General features: G+C 62.8%; 1 protein-coding gene across 1 annotated transcript in view; it reads right to left on the minus strand.

The window, feature by feature from the left end:
- Window positions 1-22223, minus strand: part of LOC117642265 (E3 ubiquitin-protein ligase mib1) — a 160829-nt gene that overhangs the window by 128928 nt on the left and 9678 nt on the right. The window contains exon 11 of the mRNA XM_034380259.1: window positions 19266-19417. Within this exon, the coding sequence (XP_034236150.1) occupies window positions 19266-19417 (152 nt within the window). The remainder of the gene's footprint in view (window positions 1-19265; window positions 19418-22223) is intronic.

Consider the following 22223-nt stretch of genomic DNA (forward strand, 5'->3'; position numbering starts at 1 on the left):
AACCGCCTCCTCGTCTTGACGCTATTTTCCCTCCGGCCCACGAGAATCGCCGCGGTCTCTGGCCTGACTGCCCGCACAAAGACGCGGACGAAAACGCCCATTTCGCTGTCCTTTCCTCTTCACCGCGCCCACCAGAATCGTCCGTGCGCCCAATAAGAAGACTCCCATCCAATCCCATTTTCTAAACAGAACATTTTGTCCTCGACATGACTTTTTTATAGTCGACTCGACTTAATTACAAAAGCGCGCGTCGCAGCAACGGCGGCTAATCCCGCACACGCGCCGAGTCGCGCGGGAGGAGCCGGGTGAAAAGTGGGGGTGGGGGAGGAGGAAGCTTGGAGCAAGCTCGGAGCGAGCAACGAGCGCGGCACTTCTAAATCAGGGGCACGGGGATTAATCCCGCAGATTAGCCGTGTCTTTTGTCCGCTATCACAGTTGGCTGGCTGCAGCGAACAGACAACCACGAGCAGGAGGCAAGGTGCCGGGCGAGGAGAGGAAGGGGGCTTTCAATTCCGTGCGCGAAGGGAAGGGGGAACAGAAACATGGCGTTCGGTGGCGAGCACAGGCAAGCCCCTCTCGGGCACGCCACCATTTGGCGGGACCGAAAATGTGCCGCAGAGCTGTCAGCTGAGAATAATCCAATTCCAGCCAGTGCGGTGCCAAAAGCGCAAGCAACAAAACTTGCGCTGCTTGTCGTCCCCACTCGATCGGTCAAAGCTTCTTGCCTGCGCACGCACACGTCGTGCACGCGCGTCACACCGCGACCCACATTCCGGAGCCCGGCCTATTTATTTTGGAGGAAAGTCAGAGAGGGCGCCGCGCCGAGCCCTGGGCCTCGGGCCCTGGGACACGAAGAAACTTGTGTGCCCATTGTGTGCGAGGTGAAAGCATGAAGAGGGATAAAGAGGAGAGAAAAGGGGCAAAAAAGAGAACGGAGAGAGAGAAGGGACAGCGGAGCAAAGGCAGAAGAAAGAGCGAATGTTACGGCAAATGAGGGAGACAGATGAGGACGCGGAAGTAAGAGCGGGCGGAGCTGTTTACACATAGAACCCGCTCACTCGCCCACACACACAAGCGCACACACACGCACACACACCTACACTCACACACACAGATGCCCTCGCGGGAGGGTGCCCTAACAGCCCTTCAGAGATCAGGTGTAGCGCTGCGCAACTCAAGAACGAGGGACCGAAAAGGAGGTCCAGAGAAAGGCAGCGCGCGGCGCGCGGGGTGAAAGCAGAGCCGCAACGTAACCAAATTCCGGGAAATTTCCACGCCGCAGCCCACAGAGTCACTTTTTTTCGGAATGCTATTTCCGTCTGCTGTGTTGCGGAAACGGGCCTGCCTGGAAATATCCAAAGCAAAAGAGTTTTTCAAGATTTCCAAGGAGTGGCGGCTGCAAGGGCTGCACCACATTAACACGTGGGCCCTGGTAACAGCGCCGCCGCGGCCCCGCCGGCCCCGCCCCGTGCCGTCCCGGCCGCCGTCCTAGCCGCGGCCCCGGGGATCGATGCCCCCACCAACCCCATCCGGGCCCCGACCAAGGCCCGACCAAGGCCCGACCGGGGACGTCGCCGGCAACCCGGCCAATTCACGGCCTCACACAAACCCGGCGAAGCGCGGCCCCGATGGCACCAAGCCCGGGCGGGGGTGGCTCAGCGCCGAGCGGGGTAGGCAGCGCGGAGGCAGCGTGGAGGCAGCGCAGCGCGGAGGCAGGCCTACCCTCACGGCGCCCAGGCGACTGGGGAATATTCATTTTTAATTCCCTTTTTAAGGCTTTTCTGGGCGTGTAGTGGGAGGCAGGCTGTTTGGTCTTGAAACCCTCATCCGGGCACCGGAACGGACAAAGAGATGGCCTTTTTCCTCCGGCCCGGCGGAATCTACTTATGTCCACTCGAGCAAGACAAGAGCCCCCGCCGCCCCACGGACAGGACGGGGCTGACGCCACGCCAAAAGAAACTATCGACGGCGACACGACACAACTTCTGCCGCGCGAATTACGGCGGAACTCAAAACAAGACGCCGAGTTTGGGCCTGTTCATTGAAGTGGTTCACCGGCGCCCTAGCCTCGCGTTTCGACGCGGGGATGGCGAAAGACAGACAATGTTCCGCCCAAAAAGTTGCCGCCCCTCTGTTCGGAAACTCATTCCGAGCTGGTGGCGCCCTGGCGCTGCCAACCGGCTGGATGACCACGGCGGCGCGCCGCGGCGGGCTGGGCTCGATTCGGGGAGACCTACGTCAACACGCACAAGAAGGAACCTTCCTTCAGCCCGCACACAAACTTGAGGACACTAATTAAGTTAAGTGCTGCTTCCCGCACGCTGCTGGGGCTCGTGTGTATGTGAAGCCGCTGTGTACGTGCGCGCCGCTCTCTCCGCCTGTGTGTGTGTCACGCTCTCTCACACACACAGCCGCGCAAACACAACGCGTGCAATCAAACAGCAGGAATCCGCAGTTTCCGCTGACTTCCGCAGCCTCCGTGGCGGCAGCTGCAACGTCGTATGGCGCAGTGGGGCGTGGAGGGGCGTAGCGGGGCTGCGGAGCGTGGCGGGGCACCCTAGTACCGTTCCAGCAAACGCTCCGTACAACAAGAACGCAGCACTTGGAAAGAGCAAATAATTCACTTGGGGATTCCGCCGATAATTCGACCCTGTTTTTCCAAGCCATTCCGCCTCCACTTCATCGAGGCCATGTCGATAAGCAGCGAACCTTTTGTCTCACCAATGCGGCGCGCTGCTCCACGCCAGACAAAAGGACCGAACGCAAATTCATTTCAAGTTGGAGGGCGGCGCGCCGCGTCGACAAAAGCAGCACTCGGCCTTTAACAGTGTCCCCCCGGCCAAGTGCGTGAGAGACGGCGGGCCGGGCGGGCCGGGTTGGGCCAGGCGATACGACTCGGCCCTGACTAAGACCGATGAGCGAAGGGAGGAAGGGCACAGGGCATGCACACGCGCCATGTTTCTCTTAAGACGGCCCCCACATCCAGGGTTGCCTCCAGACCTGCCCCCGGTACGCCCTCCGCAGCTGTCCTCAGAGCGTCCTTCAGGCCTTTCTCGCAGCGACCAGCCTCCCTCCACCGGGGACTGTCACCGCCACGGTCTCTACCACTGTCACCGAAACAGTCCCTGGCAAGGATCGCAACTTGCCTCCGGCACTGCCATGCACTGCCACCGACGAACACAGCGAGCCCGCCACCACGACAGAGTGTCCACCACAGCGCTTTCACGCTGGCCGCCAAACCGCACTCAGCCGGGCAGCCAGCCACAAAGCGCCAATCCATTGCACAAACCACAGCGAGTCTGCCCTGGGACAACGCTCCGCGCCCGCGCCGCTCGCCGGGTATCTTTGGGTCGTTAGCAGGCGTGCGTGACTGGGGGCGGCCAAACCCCGGCACTGCAAAACGCGGCCCCCTTCGAGCAGCCTCAGGGCGCACTTAAGCGAGACGCCGGCGGTTCGAACGAGGAGCGGCACCCGATGAACCACGGCCAATTCGTCACTTGAGGCGCGATGGCCCCGAGAGCCGCCCAAAGCCGCCTTTTCTTTCGTGAGGCCGGCCTCAGAATTTGGGCTGGATTGCGGGTTAGCGCGCAGGGTAAGGGGGTGGGGTGTTCCGGCAAAGGGGCACGCCAGGGCTATTTACATGATAATGTGCTAGCTTTCTGTTCACCACTTCGGAGGTATTACGCCCCACCCCGCCAACCCCTTGGCGATCCGAGTGTACACACACTCCGCCCCATCCACTTTTCTCCGGCATGGCCGGCGGCTGGTGTTTCATAAGATTGCACCGGACAAAAGGGGGATCTGGCGTTACGCAGCAAAGAACGGGGGGCACCGTGTATGAATGACTCGGCAAAAGCCCTCGTCCACATATTGCGTAACGCGCGTGACGGTCCACCTTGGCGGCCAAGTTTCCGGCGCCACGCCGAGGAAGCGGCCGTTCTGCGGGTAATGAATGGGACTCCAGTCCCAGCCAGCGCGGTGTATCCAAGGATTCCGGATATATATCCAATTTTGCCGCCAAATTAAGTTTTTGACCTGGGCCCCGCCTTGCCCCGCCCTGGCGCGGCCCGCCTAGATCTGGCGGCGGCCCTAATCCCCTCGGTTCCTTTCAGCCCGTCTCCGCGGCCTCCGAGGCCTCAGAGGCCTTCGAGGGGGAGTCCCGCAACAAAAAGAGGATGAGGCAGTCAGGTCGGCGGGCCGGCGGCGTGCCCGCGCGGCAAACTTGGCGGCGCCGGGAGAGACCGCGCCCATGCCTCGGCCACCCGAAAACCACGCCGCGCAAAAAGGCAGTGTGGTGGCCCACCTGCGGCCACGGCTCACGTATGCAAAGGAGCACGCTATCACGGAACGCCAGTTTTCGGCACTATTTGAAGTGAAGCACGTGCACTGCTGCTGACAATGCGGCAGCGGGGCTCTCTATCCTCCCAGGCCTGCACTGCCACTCCCAGCGGGGACTGCAGTGCCCTCCAACGACTGTCTGTCCGTCCACCTGTCCGCCGGACCAACACAAATAACAAGGAAGCGAGGTCACGAGAGCGAGGGAGCGAGATAATATCTGGCACGAGATGTCCGGCAACAGCGGCGCGTTGTTTGCTGCTGTTGTTTTTGCGTTTAATGTGCAGGCTGTTTCTTCAGCAGCTGTGGAAACACGTTCGCCACGCACGGCCTGCCGGCCTGCACGGCCCTCCAGCGCGCCGAGCCCGTCGAGGCCGTCTGCGACCTCGGCCACGCTCCATCATTCGGCTGGCCGCGTTCGGAGTGCTGGCTGCGCCGAGCGGCGCCGAGCTCCGAGGGGATGGGCGTCCAGGTGCGAGGCTCCACATGCGGAGCGCGGGGCGGCGCGGTGGGGGCGGAGTGCCAACTGCTGTCTAGATTACCGCCCGGGCTGCGCGCTGCTCATCAACACAATGCACATGTCCCGGGGGCTGCATCCCATCACCGTGCCCCGGGGCATCGCGCCGTGCCCGCCGAGCCCGCCGCGGACCGCCCAGATTAAATGACTACCGGCCGGCCCCTTTCAGTATCAATCCATTTGCCGTAATTCCTTTAGAGGCGAAGAAAAGTCCTGGCCGGGGACGCAGCGCAGCCGCCTTTGTAATCGGCGCGCAAACCTGTCGGGGCGTGGCGCCGCTCGCCCGGCGAGCAACTCAAGCAAGCGGGGCCCTGATTAATTGGGAGGCGGGCCGAGTCCAAGATAAACAATAACAACCTCCACGGCGACGGCCTCGGCGACGGGCTCGGCGACGGGCCGGCGCTCCGTATTCTTTGTGCATTAGGCCCCGCCTGGGCCCCCTCTGGGCCCGCCACGCCGCGACGCCCCCACCACTGCAGCGCTGCGCTTTGTTAGACATTCCCGGAGATGAATTAAATTTAATATTTTCCCTCTGTGCGGCCCGGGGGCGCGCCTCCAGTGCGCCTCCAGCGCGCCTCCAGCGGCACTCCAGCCGGGCAGAGGAGCGCGCGCGACGACTCGGCCTAATCCACTCGCGTCGTCCACCGTAAAAACAGGTGGTAATTACAGCGCACGGCGCCCCTCGCGGACAGACTGCGAACCATTAAAGTGCTGCCCGGCCCCGGGCAGCCTGGCCGCCAGCGGCGCGGAGAGACAAACTCCACAGTAAATCTGCAGGACCCGAACTGGCGTTATTCCATTCCTGGCTGCAGTTTTGCCGTACCTCCGGTTCCGTCCCGCTAAATGCTCGGCATTAAGGAGTTTATTCCAGGAGGCGCGGCCCCGGCGAAGCGAAGCCCCAGCCAGCGCAGCCCCAGCGCAGCGCCAAACGAGGCGAGGAGCTTAGGCAAAACTACACCACGCTCCACTCGCTTTCGCAATTAACGGCTGAAACTACGTGGCAAGCAAAAGGGGCGCAGGCGAGGCAGGCGAGGCAGGCGAGGCAGGGAGGGAGACATCCAGCTAATGAGCCGTGGCAGGACGCGCAGAGATATGGAGGTCAGCGGCGGCGCTCAGCGGGCGCGGGGCCAGGTTGGAGGCAGCAGTGTGTGTGTGTGTATGTGTGTGTGTGTCTGTGTCTGCGCGCGAGTGTGCAGGTTTACATGAGCGCAGGCCAGTTGGCGATTACGTGTGTGTGTGAGAGAGAGTGTGTGTAAGTGTGTGAGTGACAGAGAGAGAGACCATCCGACACACGCGGGTCGCGCGAAATTCCGCGAAGTGGGTCAACAACGGGCTTTGTGCGCGCTGGACGGCGGTGGACGAAATGACTGACGGGCAGCTGCACCGTCATTTGGCCCCGGGAATAAATAACGCCAAACGAAGCGCCTGCCCGTCCGCCACTGCGTCCCGGTGGAGCGGGGACACTGGAAACTGCGGGGGTAGACGGCGCGGCGCAGTGTAGGCCCCACGTGTGTGCCCCTCTGCCGGGGCCTGCGACCCCTTTTTCCCCGCCAAGTCGCCCGGCGAGGCCCTCTACTCGGAGAGGCCGCTGTGCCGCACTGTGCGCCGCCCTGCAGCTGTCCTCGGCGTCCTTGGCAGCCGCGCAGGTGTCGACGCCCGGCTGGCGCTGCCTCGCCTCGCTCGCCCCGACAATCCTTTTCATCTAAACGATCGTCGCAAGGCGGGGTGGGGCGGGGCACGGCGAGGCGCGAGGGCATTCACGACGCGGCAAGCATTCGGCAAGCATTCCGGGAGAATGCTGGCGAATAGCGTGACACTGGAATTCGCCCTTCATGTCTAGTGGCGGTAGCCTCGCGCCGGGGCGGGGCGGGGCGGGCGGCCCGGGCCGACTGGGGGCGAGCCAGGCCGAGCCGGGGGCGCGATAGGCCGCCGAGGTGTGTGTACCTTCACCGAGTGCAACCCCGTTACCCACCGAGACGCTCCGTGCAAGGTCTTGCCGAGTCCCTCCCTCTCGGCTATACACGCTCACACAGGCGCGCGTGAGTGCACACACACACACCGACTCGCCCACTCTTACACTGACGCTGCTCGACGAGAGGGAAGGAATTCCCATTCGCCAAAGCAATACTGAAGCGAAGCCGCAGCGCCGCGCCGGCCGAGTCGTGGCGGGCGGGCCTCGCGCTGCGCCTCGCGGAACATCCATAGCGCAACGCGAGAACGAATGAGGGGCGGGGAGGTAAATGTTACACTGGAAATCTGTAAGGGAAAAGAAGAACAGGGAAAATAAAAACAGCGTGGCGAGGCAAAGTCGAGATTTCACATTACGGAATTTCTTTTCCCTTGAAAGCGACTTTCTTTCTGCTCGGCAAGACAGGGCCGCCACGCCCCACCACGCCCCGCGAGCCTGGCGGCCAGGCAGCACCGCAGCACAACTTTCACTGCAAGGTCTAGGGAGAGGGGACCTGTTAGCCTACCAGGATCGTCCCGGCTGGTGCCAGGGCAGCGGCGGGGGCGGGGGTGGCGGCGGGGCGGGCGGGGCGCGGCGGGGCGCGGCGGGGCGCGGCGGGGCCCCGGGGGACACAGGCACTGGGGTGCAAAGAGGGTGGCGCAAGGTCGGAGAGGGAGGAGGCGCGCGACAGATCAATACCTCACACAGCGCCGGCCCAGGCCCCGGCACAGGCCCCGGCACAGCGCCGCACGGAGCTGGCAGAACTGCCGGAGCCGGGCCAGGCTGCTGGATAAAGCCCCACCGCCAAAATTTGAGAGGTAACGTTTAATTAAATTTGGTGGCTCGCCTCCGCCGTCTCCGCGACGCGGCGGTGACAGCGCGCGCGCACATCATCGCCACGCCGCCGTTCTGCCGCCAGTGCAGGGGCCGTTAAAGCGTTCCGCTGGGTGGAAACCACGACGACGACGTTCGGAACGGTTCAAAGAGGTACAAACAACGTGCGACGATGTCCGCGACCACGCCGCAGTCCGTCCGACGCACAGAGACCCCTGCCGCAGTCCAGCATCTGGCCGGGGACGGCGTGGATGCTGCGCGGCCGGCGCGGATACCCCGCGTCGCAGTGCCGCCAGCGCGACTACCCCGCGCGGACGGCGCACTGGGTACAAAACGCTACTTGCCGTCGCACCGGGACGTCGCTGCTTTCCCGGCCACATTTTCGTCCAACGAGGGTTCACGCTCGGCTAGCCGTTTCAAAGGATCCTCCGAGTACCGGGTGGAGATTAAACGAGCGTTCCGCTCCATTCGGCGAGTTTTTTCACGAGGGAACACTGCAGCGAGGCTGGCGCTGCTCACGACGGCAACCACGGGCTGCAGGGCAAAAGCGGCAAAAGCGGCCAAAGCGGCCAAAGCACAAACCGGCTCGCCTAACGAGGCCAACGCACCGACATCAAAAAGCGACCCAGTCCCCCCTCCCAACGCGCTAGGGGCTAATTTTTTCTCCGCTCTGAACAGGTATAAAGCCGTGCAAAAAGCTTGTGAAAAGGACGGCAAAAGAAATAAACACCGCCGAAAAAATCTTGAAAGTTGTGGTGCCAGTTCATTGCAGGGCTGTTGGGTCTACGAGGTAAACCAGCCTCCAGCGCTTTTAAGCACATTATTTTTTGGGAGTTCTTTTTTTTCCTGTTCCTCCGTTTGAGCGAGCCTCATCGCAGCGCCACTTCAATCTAGGCCGGACGTTCGCAGCACATTCGATACGTAAATCCCAGACAGCTCCACGAGACGTGCCCGAGCATGCCCCGCCAGGCCCCGCCAGGCCCCGCCATGGCCTCCGTGCACGCGAGCAAGCGCCCGTATACCGTCCATATGCTGATGCTGTACGTGTGAGCGCCGCCACGTGTGTGTGTGTGTGTGTGTGTGTGTGTGTGTGTGTGTGTGTGTGCGCGCGCGCGCTCTGCGTCCGTATGTGTGCACCTGTACGCCCGCGCACGTCCGCGCGGGTGTGAGGGAGAAAGTCAGTATGCGCGAGTTCCTTGCCTGAATAATGGCGAAGGGCCGTACCTCTTTCCACTCCAGGGAAAAGGAAGAAAAAAAGTGAGGAAGGGGGTGGGCGGCCTGCTGTTGACGCCTCTGCCGACGCCTCGTGAAGCCTTCACTCCGAAAAAGTTGGCTGGCGAGCTCGGCGCGCTCGGAGCGCTCTGCGGCCGCCCGGCCTGCCCTCGTCAAACACCAAGAGCTTTCGCCGGCTCGAGATCAGAGCCACTCCCGATATTGATGATATTCGCCGGGCCGGCGTCATCCCGCGGGATTGCACCCTCGCGGCGCGGCCTGCCAGCCCGACAGCCAGCCCGACAGCCAGGCAGGCGGCCAGCCAGGCAGCCAGGCAGGCAGGCAGCCAGGCAGGCAGCCCACGCGCCTGGCCCCCGGCGTAACTACTTCCAGGAGAATATCTCAACAAGACTCTCACTTTACGCACCGAAATGGGATGGTAAAAAGTTGCTCTTCCGCGCTTGTCGTTCCCGCCGGGATGGAGAACGGGTGGGGGGTGCGCGCCAAGCAGAAAACCCGTTCCCCGCCCAAAAATTCCACCTCCACCTCGGAACCCGCGCGCGAGGCACTGTAAACGGCGTGCAGTTTAGCCCGGCCTCGGCAGGCGGGCGCGGGCCTGCGGGGCGAGCGGGCGCCGCTCTCATCTCGGCCCTCCTCGGGGCCAGGGCGTAAGGGCCCTCCTCGGCACACGGGGCGGCGCGGTCCTTTTCCTTTTAGGGCGGGCCTGCCGAGGCCTGCCGAGGCGACTGCAGTGGCCGGCCGGCGAGCCGCAGCCACACGGATCGGCCGGCTTGACGGACTACAAGAGCTGCACCGCGCTGAGTGGCCGCCAGGCCGCCAGGCCGCGCACCCCTCTGGCGGGGAATTAAAAAAGGCGCCTTTTAATGTCTCGACCCGGCCGGCGCGGCGCGGCGCGGCAGTGCCGCTCTGTTATGAGGCTGCGGCATCTCCGGAACGTTCCAGCGGCCCCAGCAGCGGCCCGCGAGCACGCTGAATTACGGGCGGGCTTTCGGGGGGCCAAGCGGCGCCGTTACTTCGCCAAAGCGGCTCCGTCCACAGGCTCGGCAGGCTCGGCAGTCCGAGTACTTGCCAAGAAGACGGCCGTCCAGAGACATGGGGGGGCGCGGGCCACGCGACCGTCGCGAGCACCGCCCGTCCGTCACGGCGGCGAGCCGATCGCGGGGCCGCCGCCCTTCAGGCGACCCGACCGCCCTTCACGCAGACAGGGCCCTGCTGAAGCCACGGCGGGGCGGGGCGGGCAGGTGAGGCGGCGGGCGCGCGAGTTGACATCGACAACGACGGGGCCCCAGCCGTGCCGACTTGTCGCCGCAGCTGCTGCCTCTCCCTGTCACCCCCGCAGCGCAGCCGTCAGGCGCACGCAGCAACACCAGCTTGTTAACGCGGCCTCCTTATAAACGTCGCGCGGCACACCGATTCCGAGATTCGCTCCGACTCTCTCGCACCCATTGGGGCTTCCCGCGTGGGTGCGACGGAGACAACCTGCTCTCGGAGTCAGTCTGCTAGATCCACACCCGGCGGGGCACTCGCGACAAAAACAGACCGGCGTAATATGGCCTGCCGGGGAATGACCACCCCTGCGACGCAGTAAAGGACCATCCTCCTACCTGACGGCCATCAAGGCCACCCCCGCCGCCCCCGCCACCCCCGCCATGACGGCCGCCCCCAATTCAGCGCGGCACACAATTAAGCGCGCGTATCGCGAGCTACAACTCAGTTCCCACAGCATATCGCCGCGCTGGCAGCGCTGGCGGGGCTGCGGCGGGGGTGGCAGCCTTCCCTTCGCAGACTTGGGGGTGGGCGCCAACAACAGCAGCAGCAGCAACAAGAGGGGAATTAGAAGGGCCGACGGAAGCGGAACCGGAAAAAATACAACGGCGCCGTTGGTCGCGGCCGAAGGGGGCGAGTGAGAGCTGGACGTGCGTGACACTGCGTGACACTGCGTGACACTGCCGTGACGCTGCCGGACACTGCGGGGCGAGACAGCCGGCCAGGCCAACAGCGAGCGTCCGAGTGGCGAAACGCGCGTCATAACAAGACGCGGGAAGACTGCGTGTCACTGCGTGCCACAACGAAGGCAGAGAAGGGGTCGGGTCGTTCCTGTTGGAGCAGTCAGTCCCTCCTCAATTATTCCCGCCACTAGCAGGCGGAAACTGTGTGCGGGGCAGCGGCCTCAACAGTGCGACAGTCACGCTGTCTCTCTCGCACTCTCAGAACGTTCCGCGAGTGCGAGAGAGACAGAGCGCCGTTCGGCATCAGCCTGCAGCGACGCGTCTTGCCCGCCCTTGGACCAACTCACGGCAACTCCGACCATCGACATGCGTGGCGCGGCACGGCGCGGCAGGGCGTGGCGCTGCGGCCTGGACCGCTCCGCTAACTTTGCGAGCCCCTCCACTGGAAGGCTTCCAGCCGCCGGGCCTACGCAAGCACAGCCGAGCCCCGCCGAGCCCCGCCGTGCCCATTCCGATGCTTCGGTATGGCAGTCGGGGTCGCCATTGTCTCCCCGCCTCGCCCGTACAGTCGCACGGCCCTTGGTCCAGCGCGCACACACACACACACAAGCAGCGCGCACATGCGCCAAACCCCGCTCCAGCAAATCAATGCTAGCCATTTGCTTCGAATAACACACCACATTCAGCCCCGCAGCGTAGTTGCGCCGTGGCCCCAGGGGGGAGAAATGAGCACTAGAGGGGAGAGGGGGGGGGGATAGCCAGCACGGCCCGCAGCACCTGCCCGCCAAGCCTGGCTAACCTGGCCGAGCCCCCCAAATTCAACCACGCCGCCAACCAATGCGAGTGTTGATTTTCCTCGGCCCGACACGAAGTAGCCTACCTGGCAGTGCAGACCTTCAACATCAACACACTAAAAAGTTCGGACAACGCCCACCCCCAAAGCCCTTCTCAAAAAAAAGAGAGAAAGAGGGAGAAATTAAAGAAAATAAAACCCTAGACGCGGCGCGCGCTGCGTGCTGCACGAACGGAGGGGCGCCTGTGGCGCAGGCCAGCCCGGCGCGCGGGCCTGCCCGGCGTGGTGCCTACCCCGCGCACCGCGGGCGCTAGCCGCGCTGGCCGCGCCACGCCGGGCCGGCGAACTGATTTCGCACAGCGCTCTGCCTTTCTCTCTCGCACGTACGCGGGTCGCCCCGCGAATGCGAGAGAGACAGAGAAAACAGAGAGATGAGAGCGGCGGTGGGGACCGCTCGGCCGGCACTGGGTCACGTCCGTCGGCGTGCTGGGCCGGGCCGGCGGGCGGCGCTCCGTCTTCGTCAGGCTGGTGGGCTGGCGGGGCCAGGCCTGGTCGCCGCAACGCGCGCACAGCCTGGCACAGCGCAGCGCGCAAAGCCGCCGCGCGACGCGCGTTTCGGAACGCCGCAAAACGAGACGGATGGACACGGCGTGGCGTGGCCGCTGTCCGGGCGGCGGGACGCGCCCATATTTCAAGCCACCGTGACGGTTCTGTATTTGCCGGGCGGGGCGGGCCGCGATATCTATCATCAATGGCGAGCTAGGCAAAGCGGAGTGGGGAGCAGGGCGTCAGGACATGATCTGTGACGTCGAGCAACCTGGCCTTGTCCACCGCGGGGGGCTAGTGCCCGTTGGTGCCTGCACTGTGTGCCACAGCTTCATCCGCCGCCCCCCGCCAGGCCCCGCGGCCCCGCAGCCCCGCAGGCCAGGCCCGATACGACTGGCGCATTCAAAATGTGACGCGGCGGGCATGTCGCGCCGAATAACACAATCTGCATACGTTAGCATACCTTTCAGATGCACCTGCTGTGTGGGGCCCGGCTCCCCGGCCCAGCCAGCCCCCCCACCGGGCCGGGCTTCTGTGCCAGAAAGAGAGGGTCTTGGTGGGGGGAGTGGGGGAGGGAGGCGGGCGCTAATCAGCCTAGAGTGTCCATCCCCCGCGCCCGACACGTCGCGCTGTAACGAACGTGCGGCAGGGGAGTTTCTTTCCGGCAGACAGACAGACAGACAGACAGACAGACAGACAGACAGACGGGCAGCCGAGACACACACCACGTACCCGACACGTACGGCGTACCAGACGCGGCGGCCCGGCAGTGCCCGTCTGGCAACTCGCGGGACGTGAGTGTGCCTGGGAGTCTGAGGTGGCGAAGCGTGGCGGGGCGGGGGGGGGGGTGGCGGGGGCGCGGCGTGCCACTTGCGTGTGACAGCAGCCAATTTCCTGCCGCGCCCCGCCCCGCCGCGACCCCTAATGCATGCTCGCCGGGACGCGTATATCACCCCCACCCCCGCGCCTTTTTCGGGTAACACCCACACACTTGTCGCCCCCGCGCGGCGCGGCGCGCTGTACCCGCTAACGCTGGCTCTCTCCGACCTGCAGCAGCCAGCCAGGCGCGCCGCCACGCCCGGCCACGCCCCGCACTGTGCGAAAAATACAAACAATGGGCCATCCCTCACTGCCAAATATTAACGAGGCAATCTTCCATTTCCAGGGCTTGCTATACAGCTCCCATACAGCTGCCATACAGTCTGCGCGATATGCGAAGAGGAGCACTTTGGGGAGGGGGAGCGCAACCACTCTGGTGACGCCGTACACACATGCACAAACACGCCAACACACGCCAACGCGCGCAAACACACACACAGACAGACTCTCTCACACACACGGCTTTTTCGCCAGCGATTCATTTTCACATTGGATTTTTCACGTCGGCGTCGGACTTCCGAAAGGCTCTTCCGATCTGATGGCCCTCCAACGGGCTGCGCGGCTGCGGCCTCCAATCGGCTTTAAAACGCACGATAAATACACGCCGAAAAAAAAAGAAGAACGGAGACATTTTTATTTTTTTATTTCCACTCTTTTTGCAGTGGGGTCGTGACGCTGGTGCGCGCGGCGGCAGGGTAGTACAGTACAGGGCAGTCCGACCAACCCGACCGCCAGGATAGAGACAGTTCACCATACTGTGACGATCCCGAAGGCAGCGAGTTGTAGCGGGACGGGGCGGGGCGGGGCCTCTCCTGTTCCCACTGTCATCCGCAAGAAGGAGGGGGCAACTTGCCGCCGCCAGGGCCGCGGGGGCCGCGGGGGCCGCTAGGGCCCAGAACAGGACAGCACGGCGAGCATCGCCGCGGGCGCAGCGCCGAGCAGCGCGGAGCAGCGCAGCCACTGAGTGGCAAAGAGAAACTCCTGGCAAAAAGATTTTCCGCTCGCCGGCACATGTGCGACGGACGTCTCGTGCCGTTCGGGCCAAAACAAGTTTCCAGCGAGCATCAACATCTGGGGAAAAAGTGTGAGGCGACCGGGCCGCGCAGAGCGCGCTGAGCCGAGCCGACGCGCCGGGGGGAAATTGATCTAAATTCCTGACGATCCAAACGCGGGCGCGACGCGGACGCGAATAACAAAGTTTCGGGAGGGAGGTCTGGGACGCGTCTGGGGCGTAACGCGACGAGCTCCAGCGACGCCGGAAGGCATCCGGCCATGCGGGACCGACGGCAAGGGAGGGGGGACGACGACACAGCGCCGCGTAGCTCAGCGTAGCTCAGCGTAGCGCCGAACTTGGATGCCAAATTTCTGTGCCGGAAGATACATATTTAAGGCCGGCCTTTTTTACCGCCCGGCCGACCTAAAGCAGCAGTGGGCCTCCTTGCGGGGAAACCGTCGTCCCCAGGGCCGTGCGCGCCGTGCAGGACGCCCCCGCCCCCTCGCCCAAACAATGATTGGACCGGTCCGGGACCCCCGCGCCATGTTACCCCTCCCCCGCACCGCCCGCACGCCGTGGGGGATGTGTTAACGAAACAGAGAGAGAAGAGGAGGGAGGGAGGGAGTGAGAGAGAGAAGGAAGGGCCGAGCGGCAATGACGGAGATGGAGCATCGCGTCGAATAATGGCGAATGGGAATCACAGCAGCAGCCAAAGGGAATCGGGACGAAAAATCGGGGAATGGGCGCGGCTATAGCAGCGCCGCGACGACGACGCGGAGGGAAAACGAACGAACGGCCGTGGAAATAAGTCTGTCGGAATGTGGGGAAGGAACGGCGCAGCGCCAGCAGCGCAGCCGAGCGGCCCGAGCGCCAGCAGCGAGACGCCCGCACAAAAAGATTTCGACATTTGGCGCGCCCGCGAAGCCCGGCCCGGCCAAGCCCCTGCTTCTATCTTCGCGAGGCCTTCTCTCTTCTTCTTTTTCTTCTTTTTTTTCGGCAGGGGGATGAAAGCCGGGCGCTAATACAGCAGCACGTGTGTGTGCAATCAGAGGTGCGGAACAGAATGAGGGAGGTCAGGCTGAGCGCTGCTCTCTCTCTCTCTCTCTCTCTCTCTCTCCTCTCTCACACACACACACACACAGTGGCGCGGCACCGTGCTCGACGGGTCCCGGCCCTTCGCAAGGTCGTGCCCCAGCTGCCGCTGGCCTCCGCTAGCCTTCGCCACGCCTTCGCTAGCCCGGCAGTTTCAGCAGTTCGCCTGCTTTCATCACTACTTGAACCCTTCCGCCGCCGCCCCCACCGGCCGACCGCCCCCGCCGCCCCCCACCGCCCCGAGGTACTTCGATACAGGTCCCGCTTGCTTCTCATCGGCGCCGCCCACCCCCTTCCAGGCCCCCTTCCAGGCCGCCACGCTCGCCTACCCAGGCCTGCCGTCATACTGCCCGTAAATATTTCGCGTTCCAATTAGCGAAAAAGACGGGCCGGCGCGGCCGGCACGGGCATTAGGGTTTGGGCGGACGGCTCGGCCGGCTCGGCCCGAGATGGGATGGGACGGGACGGCGAGGGGAGCGACAAAGAAATGTTCGTTCCGCGAGTCCTTTTACTCTTTTTTTACCCCACCTTTTCTGTTATTTTTTGCGCGCGGCGGGCAACGCGCGAAGACGGCGCGGAATGCGGGGCGCGCTAAAAGGTGCGAGCCGTCCGAGCCGATATAACCCGCGCGGTGTGGAAAATAAAAGACGCGGCGTGAAAAAAATAAAATGAACGCAAACCGTGGAAATTGGATCGATTACCCTGATTGCAGGACGTGGGCCTGGAGGCGAGTCTGGAGGCAGCGGCGCCAGCCCCGCCCTGCCGCCATGCCACCCGGACGCAGCGACGCAGCCCACATTTCTTTCTGTATCAATATTACTTTCCGCGGGTTGAGGCGCGCCGCGACCAGTCATGAATCTACAATAAGTCTGGTCGAAAGGCGCAGTCGGCTCGGAGTCCCGTCCCGGCCCGCCCCGCCCCGCCCCGCCCCGCCCCGCCCCGCCCCGCCCCGCCCCGTCCGCCGCGCACCACGTCCCGCCGATTTCGATCGCCCGCCCTGCAATTCCACAGTTTCCCCGCGAGTCGAGCGGCAAGTTTGAAAAGGAGCCGTGCAATATCTGGGTCCGCTCGTGCGTGCCGGCCCACCAAGTACACGGCCGTCTCGAGGGGGAGGAGGAGGGGTGGGGGGCACCGCAACTGTGGCCAGAGCTACACGGAGCCGGGGGGAGGGAGTGCAGTTCAAGGAATAGTTAAGTTGAAGGAGTTGGCTGGCGCACGGCGGGGCGGAGCGGAGCGCGCTGCTCAGGCGCCCTGTGGTCTGTCATGTGTGCGCGTGGGGGGGTGGGGGGGAAAGGCTGGCAAGGCTGGCAGGCCCTGGGCGAGAGGTAGCGGGTTAAATGAGGTCGGGGCTGGTTAAGGCCTTAAAGGCCTTGTTACTCCACAACGTACGAGACGGCGCCGGCAAAATAGCCAGGGGCCAATCTCAGCCATACGCCCTGCTGTCGACCCGGCCCGGCAGACCCCGGCAGACCCCGCCACGGCACACCGGGACCCGTTTAAGGACTCGTACACTGCCAAGAAGACCGCGACCCCGAACGGCGGCAAGCCGGCCCCACTCCAGCCCCCGATTTTGCGACAAGGGTCGACGCGAGTGGATTTCCCTCGCCGAGTGGCGGGGCGTTGCGGCGTTCGTTCCGGGTCGAGGCAGCACTCCAACACCACTCCGGCGGCGCAAACACGAGAATACGCGATACCTGCGGTGCCTGCAGCGTTTGCAGCGGCCAGACACGCACACTAGTACACTGTCACGCTGATCCCGCCAGGATAAAATACCGGATATCCGTCACCGCCACTTCCGACAATAACTCAGTCTACAATGGGCACGGCGCGCAGACGCTCCGCGCGCTTCGCTCGCTGGGGGGGCTGCCTCCCCTCGGAGCAGCCCCGCCAGACGCGCCCCCGCCGCGCCCCGCCGCGTTACGCACGCTTCACACAGGTATTTCAAGTGTGCCCTTTGTTCCCGGGGAAACAATGGCGATGGCGTCCTCCTTTATTACGGCCGCGCGCCCCGCCGCCTCCACCGAGGCCGTGCCGGGCCGAGCCGAGCCCTGACGATGACGAAGGAGGCCGGGCGGGCCGGGCGGTGCAGCAGCATTCCTCATCCATCGCTCCCTCACGCGGTCGCCGGCCGCCACCACGGCCTTGCCACCACCAGGGCCTCGCCGCCACCAGGGCCTCGCGGCCACCAGGGCCTCGCCGTCACCAAGGCCTCGCCACCATGGCCTCGCCGCCACCAGGGCCGGGACGCACGATGCGACTTACGACCCCCGGAACAAAAGAAGGGCTGCCGCCAGGGCACGCCGGACAAACGACCCACACGGCCGCCGGCCTCGTGACACTGGTAAATGTCTCAATAGATTCAGAGAAGAAAGGAAAAAACGGGAGAAAAGGGGGAAGTTAGACTCGGATCTCACGCCTGGCTCTTTTCTGAGCTCTGCTACGCGACGCTTGATGGTTTGTAGCGGTAGGCTGAGTCAACATGTGTACTTTAATCGAAGGAAGGTCGAAGCCCCTTGAATTAATTTGAAGCAGTCTAACCAAAATTAACCTGTGCTACCTACCTGAGCATTTTGTTGTCTTTCACCTTGAAACCAGCAGAATTCAGTCTGTTCTTACGCACCTTGACGGCCGGCCAAGAGGGACGTAGGAAAGAGAGTCACTTACCCTGGAATGCTATCGCAGTGGTTCTCAACCTTAGGGTCGCGACCCCAAGTGGGGTCGCGAAAAAATTTTAAGGGGTCGCGGCGAGGTAGCTGGGGTCGTGTTTTGGCCGATTTTAAGCAGCCCTGCGTCTGATCCGAGGCGGGCATTTTGCTCCCTCAACCGGCAATTGGGCTTTGAAACCCTTTCCCTTTTGCATGCCTTTGTTACGAGTGTGATTACAGTCTTAGTTTGGGAGCAGTATTGTCTCAAAGTTGGCCGAAACGGTCAGAATGTCTTTGAAAATCGTGTTTTGGGCCTATTTTAAGCAGCCACTGCGTCTGACCCGGGCGGTATTTCGTCCTCCTTCAACGGGCAATGGTCTTTGGACCTTCTTTAGCATGCCTTTTTACGGAGTGTGATTATCAGTCTTAGTTTGGGAGCAGTATTGTCTCAAAGTTGGCCAAACGTCAGAAATGCTTTGAAAAATCGTTGGGCCTTTTTGGCACTTTGAGACAATACTGCTCCCCAACTGATGCTAATGCCTTCGTACAGAGGCATTTCTAAGGAAGGTCCAAAGGGCAAATTGCCCGTTGAGGGGGCAAATGCCCGCCTCGGGTAGACCCCAGGGCTGCTAAAATCGACCCAAAAAACATGATTTTTTAAAGAAAAATTTTATTTTTGGCCAACTTTGAGGGGCAATATGCTCCCAAACAAGACTGATAATCGCACTCCGTAACAGAGGAATGCTAAAGGAAGGTCCAAAGACCAATTGCCCGTTGAGGGAGCAAAATGCCCGCCTCGGATCAGACGCAGTGGCATGCTAAAGGAGGGGTCCCGTGGGGTCGCGAAACTTTTCCTGGGGGTCGCGGAAATTTTTGGCTACAAATTTGGGGTTGCGAGCCGAGAAAGGTTGAGAACCGCTGTGCTATCGTGACGCAGCTTGTTCACCCGAACTTTAACTAAGATTAATTAATGAAACCTACCTGAAAACACCGTCAAAACTTACCTTGACCACGTCCCCTGTAATTTAATGACAGCGTTTTATTTTTTAAGTTACTCACCGTAATCGTTGTGGCGCATTGTCTTTGAACTTACCTGATAAAAGATGAAAACCCCCTGATTTCACCTACCTCGAGAGATACCAGCTCACTCCATCGTCTTCGAACTTGAGTGACAGCAGCTCAAAGCGTTACTCACCGTGGCTTTGCGCATTTATGGCCTCAGAGCAACTTACCCCCAGAACGAGAGGGCTTCATCCCCGACGCAAAAGTAACAACTTTGAAGCGTTCCACGCCGCGGTTCCATCCCGGCAGTCCCGCTGCTCTTTCCAGGCCTTTCTCCAGGCACTACAAATCACGGTCTTCCCATAATCGAACAGTATGACTTACAGTGGGGACATAAATCCGGCCAACATAAAGGCGGCTCTTCGTCCCCACGCACTACACTTGGACGGGGAGCGCGCTCGGGCAGACAGTGCGTTGCGTTGCAGTGCAGTGGCCTACCTTGGGTTGCCTCGCAGCGCGGCGTGGTGCAGCGCGTTGAATCCGTTGCTGTTGGTCAGCGTGATGTCGGCGTTGTTGTCCAGCAGCAGGCTCAGCATGTCGTCCCGCTTCTTGGAGATGGCGTCGTGCAGTGGCGTGTCGCCGTCCTCGTCCTGCGGCACAGCGCGAGTTTAGACAAAAAGACGCAAAACCGCGGCGGGTAGCGAGGCCAGTGGCGAGGCCAGTGGCGAGGCCAGTGCCCCGCGCCGCGGGGTCCGTCACCAAAAAGGGGCGCTCCCCTCTCCACCGTCCGGAAATTAAAAGTATTAATTAAAGCGTTAGGCGGCGTAATGGCCGAGTCTAAGTAACCGACCAAACTTGGCCGGGCCGGGCGACGCCGGGCGACGCCAACCCCTTTCGTTAAGTTGGCCGTTTTTATTGAGACGCGGCGACGCGGCCGTGATGACGACGGCGTCCTCGCCGCCCTGCTGCCGAGACTCGTTTCCGCCGCTCTGTCTCTCTCGCCCTCGCCGGGCGTCCTGCATGGGTGCGAGAGAGACAGAGCGACGGAATGAGTCCGGTGCCCCGGCGTCGTGTCATTCCGTACAGCAGCCTTGGCAGCCCCGGCAGCATGCAGGCCCCGGCTCGGCTCATCTCCACGGACGGCGCCGAGGCCCCGGCTGCGTCGTGCGCTCGGCTCGGATATCATTGACGGCGAGCGAGCGAGCGTGAAATGATTCCACGGGTAATCCTCCCCGCGTGCCGGCAGGCGGGGCGGGGCGGTGGGCGTGGTGGGGCGCTAGAGAGCAGGGGGCGGGGCGGCGGGGCCGCGGCAGCAGCGAGCGCACCAAGATCTACCCTCAGCGCCTTTTATGGCAAATGCAGGCAAGGAATAGATAGAGCAACCTCTGGCTGGGATGGCGGCCTGAGTTATGCCTGCCTTTACGTCCTCAACGTCCTCGACGTCCGCCTGCAGGCCGAGGCGCCGTGGCACCGCGCCGCCCCATCGATGCTGTCTACCACGCCCCGCCGCGGCCCCGTCGCGGGGGGCCTACCGAGTACTCACATTCTTTTATGGACACTAACCCCGGCAGGGGCTGGCGGGCTGGCGGGGCTGGCGGGGCTCAGCACTACACATAAGCTTACCGGATTCAAAGCCGGCCTCGTGGGGCTCCATCTCAAGTGGCCGGCATAATGCAGCCGCCCGCCTCTCATTCCGAGACTCTGTCTCTCTCGCACTCGCGGGCCGTCCCGTATAGGTGCGAGGGAGACAGCGCGAGGGAAACGACTATCGGGATGAGTCTGCTGGATGGACGCGGCGGCCGGCCCCGCGGCGTCGACGGGCTGCCGGTTCACCCGGCACCGTATTTGTCCAGCCTGCTTTTCAGACAGCAGCGCAGCAAGCGGAGGCAGCTGGGGATATTGGCAGCACAGGGCGAGTGGGGGCGGGCGAGAAGGGGCCAAACGATCCAGTCCAAAACGGCCAAAAATCGGAGATAGCTGGAAAGCCCAAACGGTCCAAAAAGCCAAAACAGCTGGCAAGTTCAAAAAGGTTGGCGAGCCCGAAAGGACCAAAAGATGGTAAAAAGGCCCAAGGCAGTCGGGCGGCGCTGCGCGCTGCGGTCGGTGGCCCGGGCCGTCTTGGACGGGTCCTGGAAGGGTCCTGGACGCCGAGACGATACAACGCTCTCATTTTCCGCGGATCAATGTCTTCATTTACGGAGGGGAAGGGAGGCGGCCGTCTCGAGCAGAGAAATAATATCGAGAGCGGCGAGCAACAAGGCCAAGATATTGAAAGGGCGCTTCATTGCTTCATGCCCCATCGCTTCATTCGTGCATTCGTGCATTCGGCAGGCTGGCTGGCTGGCTGGCTGGCTGGCCGGCAGCGGGGCACACATAAAGGGCGCATCGCGCACGCCCCCACGCCGGCGACGCCGGCGCAGTTATTGCTACAGCGTCCCAATTTGAATTTAATGTTATGGCAACAATAAATAATGTGCGCTAAGCGATTTCCAATAAGCTGGAGAGAGTTGCCTCCCCCCTACGCGGCGGTGTGGCGCGGGCCCGAACCGCCCGAGCGCCAAAACCCGGGGAACGGAACGGGGCGACCCGGGGCGACCCCCACGGCCTCCAGGCCCCACATGGGCTCCAAGGCCGCTCCAGCAAGCTCCAGCAAGCTCCAGCGCTCGCGCAGACCCCACCGCCAGGAGCGCTCCAAGAGCGCCTCAGAGGGCCCCTCAGATCCCCCTTCACCGCGTCAACCACGTCAAGGCGGTTAACGTGCAAATAATCAATCAGCCTATCTATCGGCAGGGGCCGGCAGGGGCCTTACCGCCGCCACTCGCGGCTCTTCTCATTAATTAATTTATTTCGGCGCGTCTTTCCTCCAATTAAGGACTGCGCGTCATCGAATGGATCACACGGCGTGCCCGTATTATCATTTTTATCCCGGCGGAGGGGCGATCCGCCTTCGGGCCTTCGGTCCGCCGCGACCAAAATTGGAGCCAAGGGCCCGAAAGGGCATGAAAGGGCCTGAAAGGGCCGCCGCGCGCCACTCCGCGCCACTCCACCCATTACCGGCCAAAAACACCGTGAGCGATGCTTTTGTGAAAAAAGGATGCATTATTCAGCCACACTTTGATATCGGCCATCGTGTGCAGCGCGCTCGGCCCAATACTACACACTCACACTCTCACACACACACTCACACACACTCACACACAAGGGCGGGAATTTTATACCCGGCCAGGCCGAAAGGGTGGAGGCGAGTATGGCTTTCCCCTTTGTTTTTGCGTCGAGCGGCGGCGCCACTCCCGATCATCACTGGGCCACCGAAATGGGCTTCGCCGAAACACTCTGATGACTGATGCAGAGAGGGAGTCCTTTTCGTCGCGCGCTGTCTCTCTCTTTCTCACTCGTGCGGCGTCCTGTGTGGGTGCGAGAGAGACAGAGCGACGAAAACGACTCTCGGAATCGGTC

This window comes from Thrips palmi, unplaced genomic scaffold (genome assembly GCF_012932325.1).
Source record: "Thrips palmi isolate BJ-2018 unplaced genomic scaffold, TpBJ-2018v1 HiC_scaffold_16, whole genome shotgun sequence".
Lineage (NCBI taxonomy): Eukaryota > Metazoa > Arthropoda > Insecta > Thysanoptera > Thripidae > Thrips > Thrips palmi.